The sequence below is a fragment of the Manihot esculenta genome, chromosome 10 (genome assembly GCF_001659605.2).
Source record: "Manihot esculenta cultivar AM560-2 chromosome 10, M.esculenta_v8, whole genome shotgun sequence".
NCBI classification, from domain to species: domain Eukaryota; kingdom Viridiplantae; phylum Streptophyta; class Magnoliopsida; order Malpighiales; family Euphorbiaceae; genus Manihot; species Manihot esculenta.
Window position 1 is genome coordinate 20,249,893 of NC_035170.2, and position 6,430 is coordinate 20,256,322.

At 30.6% G+C, this 6,430-nt stretch overlaps 1 protein-coding gene across 1 annotated transcript; it reads left to right on the plus strand.

Moving 5' to 3' along the window:
* Positions 1-2,086: 2,086 nt before the first annotated feature.
* Positions 2,087-3,874, plus strand: LOC122724862 (transcription factor MYC2-like). Its single transcript, XM_043960771.1, has one exon. It carries the CDS (start codon positions 2,250-2,252, stop codon positions 3,666-3,668), a length of 1,419 nt encoding a protein of 472 aa, XP_043816706.1. The 5' UTR covers positions 2,087-2,249; the 3' UTR covers positions 3,669-3,874.
* Positions 3,875-6,430: the final 2,556 nt, after the last annotated feature.

Below are 6,430 nucleotides of genomic sequence, written 5' to 3' on the forward strand. Positions count from 1 at the left end.
GATTAGTAGGCAGACGATAAGGACAACTTCAAAGATGAGCTCAAGAAGAAATATCATAATGTCTACAACATAAGTTTTGTTTCTATTTCATTGTAGTATTCAACAGATTTAGTAAATTGTAGAAAAAAGAAATTACCAATGAGATTTTTAATAATGAAAATTTTTCGATATAAATCTCTTACTAAACTTATAGATTTTTTCATTTTACTCATCCAATTTTTCATTAATGAACAGAAAAATCCTTATGGTCCATTAAATCTGAACCATCATCCACCACGATTACTTAGTCCTTAAAACTAGCTCAACCTCTGATCTTGGTTATTAGAGAGAGAAATTTCTCCTATGGTTTTCTGATTCAATAAATCTTCCTCATGACTTAATTGAGTGTGGTTTTGGGTGGCTTCATCTGCCTTTGCTTTTGTTGTTTTCTTTTGGTTAGTGAAGACTTTCTCCTCTCCTTCATGTATAAGCCTATGAATCTTGCGGAAGCTTGTTTATATATATATATGTATAGATATGAGCATAAATGATAGAGGGATTTGTGATTATGTGCCTGTTTGGTCTTATGGCTAAATCTCTTCTAATCTGATTTGAAGCGAGACAAAGCTTTCGAAAGAAAGCCAAGACGGCAATACGAACACCCTTCCATGGCTATACAAAAAACTGTGGCTATCCTATCGTGGCCTTGTTCATCTATCTCTTTTTATTGATTTTTGCAAATTGGAAAAGAAAAATTATTGGATAAAAAAAATTCATGGGACACTCTTGAATGAGACAAGTTCGAAATGAAATTACTTGTCAAATCAAAAGTTTCCATATTCACTTTTATAATCTTTATTGATTTGAATTTTTTTTAAAAAATAAAATCATTGGACAGAAGAAATCATCCCAGCCACACATAACAGCACATATGACATGCTTGCTTTATTATAAAAACCAAAATTCGGATAAAATTTATCTAAACTCAATTTACTATCAATCATAAAAATAATTTTTTTTAAATATTTATGATAGACCAATTCTATTTAAATTTGTTATAAGCCAAATAATTCATTTAAATAATTTTGTTAAATTTTGAGCCCAATTTTTACGAAACAAAGGCCAATGGATAACAAAGGTTCAAAGTCTATGTATTTTACCATTTTAATTTAAAATATTTCAATTTTAAATTTAATGTCTTAACATTTTCATTCCAGTATAATATAGCATATCCTATATAATAAATAGGTGTTTTTTTATGGCATTTTATGTGTAAAATATTTAATTTCAAATGTCGATTTTAAAACTTAATGAAGACAATAAATTTAAAAATAAAAAAATTTGAATTAAAATATAAATATATAAATATTGGGCCTTCATTATCTAATTTTTCCTAAACAAATTAAAATTAATATCTTTGTAAACTGTATAACAGCCGGTTGTCGGGGAAAAAAAAAAAAAAGAAAAAAGACGTACAGCACACATGAAAACATTTTGTACTCAGACAAAAATAAGAAACTCGTGTTTGTGTAAAAAATTTCATAAAACCAAGATGAAATTACGTATCTTCATTTTTTTTTTTTAGATATAGCTTTCCAGCGATCTTCACTCTTCACTAGGAATTTTTTTTTTTCAGAAAAAAAAAAAAGAAATGAAACCTACAGTAATTAAAACATTATTTTATATTGTACGAATTATATCTTATTCACAAAAAAAAAAAATAATATTTTTCTTCATAGTAATACGAAATGAGCAGTCCTCATAATTTAGACTGTACACATTTAATTATTTTATTTTATTAAGAAATTCTTATTCACATAAAAAGAAATAATTTTTTATTGACGTACAGTGAATGATTGGTTGTATGTATCAATGTTGAAAATAATTTATATATATACAGTGCAATATTTTTAGCGTAATAAACATACCAAGTTCACAAGTAAGTAAAATATGTAAAACATTTGTACGTGGTTGGGCAACCACAAGGCTCACTCAACTTGGCCTTTGGGTTTAGTATTTGTAAACTTAATAAGGGAAGGGGAGGGGAGCGGATGGAGGAGGTGTCGGGGGTGGTGGTGGTGGGGGTGGTGGTGGTGGTGGGTGGTGGTCGGGGGGGTGGGGAAATATCTCTATTTAAATAGCCTCAAATTTTTGTTCCCTTTGTTAACCATCTTGGCTCGTTTCTTTCTCTTCTTCTTTCCTTCTTCCCATCTCTTATATCCAAAAACACAAAACTGAAATACTAAGGTGCAAGAAAAAAAAAGACATCAATGGAGGAGATAACGTCCCCTTCTTCTTCATCCTCCTTTATGTCGTTTTGTCAAGATTCTTCTCCCCCAATCCAACAACGCCTCCAATTCATCCTCCAAAGCCGCCCTGAATGGTGGGTCTACGCCATTTTCTGGCAGGCATCCAAGGATGCCACTACTGGCCGTCTTGTTTTATCATGGGGTGATGGTCATTTCCGTGGAACCAAAGAATTTGCAGCCAAAGATTGCAACAAGCAGAATCAACCCAAATTCGGGTTCAATCTTCAAAGAAAGATGACTAACAAAGAGTCCCAAACTCTTTTCAGTGATGATATGGATATGGACAGATTAGCGGACGTTGATGTTATTGACTATGAATGGTTTTATACAGTATCGGTAACACGATCATTCACTGTTGACGATGGAATTCTCGGCAGTACTTTCGGCTCCGGTGCTTTTATTTGGTTGACAGGTAACAATGAGTTACAGATGTACGAGTGTGAGAGAGTTAAAGAGGCTCGTATTCATGGATTACAGACATTGACCTGTGTTTCAACCCCTTATGGAGTTGTTGAATTGGGTTCCTCCAATACGATCGATAAAGATTGGAGCTTAGTGCAACTCTGCAAATCACTTTTCGGGGGAGATGCAGCCTGTTTCGTCTCGAGGGATCCAAGCCATGAGTCCCATCTGCAGATTCTTAATTCTTCTTTCCTTGATATTGGCATGTTTTCAGCTTCTCAAAAGGAGACCTCTACGTTGAAGCAAAATGAAGGCGACAAAAACAAAGACGCCGCCACAATCCAAGGTCGGTCGTCATCTGACTCTGCACGTTCTGATTCTGATGGAAATTTTGCTGCCGAGAATCCTGATCGGTTCAAGAAAAGATCAAGAAAGCAACTAAACGGCAAAGAATTGCCTCTTAACCACGTTGAAGCAGAGAGGCAGCGCAGAGAGAGGCTGAATCGTCGATTCTACGCACTCCGATCTGTAGTTCCTAATGTATCAAAGATGGATAAAGCATCTCTACTAGCAGATGCAGTCACTTATATAAACGAGCTCAAGGCCAAAGTTGACGAGTTGGAGTCCAAACTTCAAGCAGTACCCAAGAAATGCAAGACTACAAAAGTCACAGAGAATCAAAGCTCCGACTCCACCATTGACCATATCAGGAGTTCTTCAAGTTTCAAACCCAAATCAATGGAGTTGGATGTGAAAATTGTAGGATCAGAAGCCCTGATCCGGTTCCTTTCACCGGATGTTAATCACCCAGGTGCAAAGTTGATGGAGGTGCTTAAAGAAATAGAGTTCAAGATTCATCACGCAAGCATGTCGAGCATCAAAGAGATGGTGCTTCAAGATGTAGTAGCTAGAGTCCCAGATGGGCTCACAGATGAAGAAGTTGTTAGAAGCGCCATTCTTCAGAAAATGCAGAAGTAAACTGTTAGCTGATAAAATGTAGGTGGCCAACGTGTGATTGAGTTTCGTTTTCCTAGAATAATTTGCTACTGTCATGCATGTCTCGATCTATGTAGTTTGTTTTTTCATTGTTAGCTCTTCGTTTCTTTTCTGGATTCTGTTGTTCTTAAAGTCATTATTGTTCTTTGAGTGTTTCTTTATTAATTTGCAGTTTCTAGTGTTCTTACAACCTTTATTGTTCTTTGTCTGATCTTCATTTTTGTACTTCTTTTGTTATTGCTTTTTCTTTATATTCAAGTCTTGATAGTTCTAAGTTGGCCTTTGTGATCCTTGAATTACTATTATGTCTATTTCCTAAATGGTATATTCTTGGTTTATAATAACTTGAAAACATAGCAAATTAAAAAATATATATATTCGCTTGCCAGATTCAGTTCATAACCAACAAAAAAGTATTTATTTAACTGGATTCTATCATATCACTGTGTCCGTTGATCCTTTATAAATCAGAACTACACGAATATTTTCTGTTTTTTTAATTTCAAGAATAATATTTCTAATTTATACGTTTTCTCAATAATAAAGAAATGGATTCTACTATCCGTAATTCAATTAAAAATTAATATTATAATGTACCCAATGTATTGTATAATTCGACTTTTGAGATAAACCATAGACTGCTATTTGTTGCAGTATCCATTGTCTCTACATAATTTATGAAACTCTCAGCATACAAGTAGTAAAAAAAAAAAAAAAAAAAAAAAAAGATTTAACCCAAAAATAATAATAATTCGAGTACATCGCTTCCATTAATTTATCTGAAAAAGATTGCTCATTAATAATAAACTATTTTAGAAAATTATCCTACACTTATATACAGAAAAAAAAAACAAAAAAAAAGCCCATGATCCAAAAAGCTGTAACTTTTTCGCTTATTTTAGTATATTTTCTTTTTCAAATTTACCAAAATAAGTCTTTGTTCTCAAATTATCTAAGGATTATACAATTTTGAAATTCAATTTGGAATGAGTTGATGTGATGGTCTAAGTGTCTTATTCTAAAATTATATTATGGGTCCCACAAGATACATAATAGAAAATTCACAATATTATAGAAAAAATAAAAAAAAATAGTTTTCTATTTTCATGAAAAATTTTAGTTTTCATTTTCTAAAAATGTAGAAAATGTGTTCGCTTACAATAATAAAAATAATTTCTGTAATTACAAAAAGAAATCATTTAAAAATATATTCAAAAAATTAATTGTTTTATATTAATTTTTACATTGTACTATTATTTTTATTTTATAATAATATAATTAATTTTAATTATGAAAACGTTCTTATATAATTTTTATTATACAAAAGTCATTTACTCCCATTTGAAAAAAAAAACAATTAGAAAAAAGACAATAGAAAACAACTAATTATTCTCCACAATGGAAAACTAGTTTTCCAGTTCTTAAATTTGATTCCAATTTTTTCAGTAAACTTTTTTAAAAAAACTACTCTAATTTTCTGCAAGCGTACAGACTCTAAGCCTTTTAATATATTTTTATTTTAATCTGAATGTTTTAATTTTGCTAAGTTTCAAATATTTTCATCAAAGGTTGTTTATTTTTATATTATTCCAACTCAATCCATAGCCGCATATAAAAAACTATGCATTTTTCCTAATTAAAATATTTAGATTAAAATAAAAATAGAGAAAAGATTTACTTTGTAATTATTATTTTTTAATTACAGCTATTTTCTTTAATTATAAATAATATAGATCCATGATACATTGATGTAAACGGGTAGGATACCCGCGAAAATTAAACTACCCGAACCCGAACCTGATTTATATTAGTAATATCCGAACCTGTTCTGAACCCGATTAAAAATTAATTTAAACTATTCGAATCCGTCCCAAATCCAATTATTATTATCCGAATAAAACCCGAACTCGTTTAATCTTATATATTTTAATTAATAATTTATATAAAAGATATTTTTCATTAATAATTTTCATTTAAAAAATTTAATATTTCTAAAGAATATTTAAATTTAAATTTTTAAATATAAATATATAAAAAAATTTATAAATATTATTGTAAAATATATTTTTTATATTAAATTAATTATTTATATAAACGGGTTCGGATAGTGGGTACCCTGTATATAAAATCCGAATCCGATCCGAACCCGCAACGGGTATTATTTTTAAAATCCGAATCCATCCCAAATCCGATTATAACTACTCAAATCCGTTCTATTAGGATTCGATCGGATCGGATACCCGAAAATACTCGATCCGTTGCCTTTCCTAATTGTGAGCTTTCCTAAATGCAAATTGAAAATTGAATAAATATTAAAAAATTTATTTTTACTAAAAATCATGTAAAATGAAATATTTTGTAGTGCATCAATGAAAAAAGATGATATAAATATTATGTGAAGAATGAAAACGAGAAATTCCTTTAGAATGAAGCTTATTTGTGTTCCAATTAGTAAAACGCAATCTGAATGTGATTATGGCTCGCAGCATCTACACTGAAAAGCAAGCAGCTCTTTTTCTTTTCTTTTCTTTTCTTTTTTTTTTTTTTTTTTAATAAAAAATGAGTTTTTGTTCATTGTTTTATATGCATGTAGTTACAAATTAAACAGCTTCTACACTCATATCTACCTAGGTTTTAACGAAAGCAAGATTCCCAACACCAAAAAAACACAAGCGTACTCCTTAACTAGGTTTTGCCCCCAGTCTAATCCCAGTTACTTTCATGTCGAGTTCGACATATTTCTT

Coding starts and splice junctions, on each gene's coding strand:
- LOC122724862 (XM_043960771.1), top strand. CDS start 2,250: ATGGAGGAGATAACGTCCCCTTCTTCTTCATCCTCCTTTATGTCGTTT.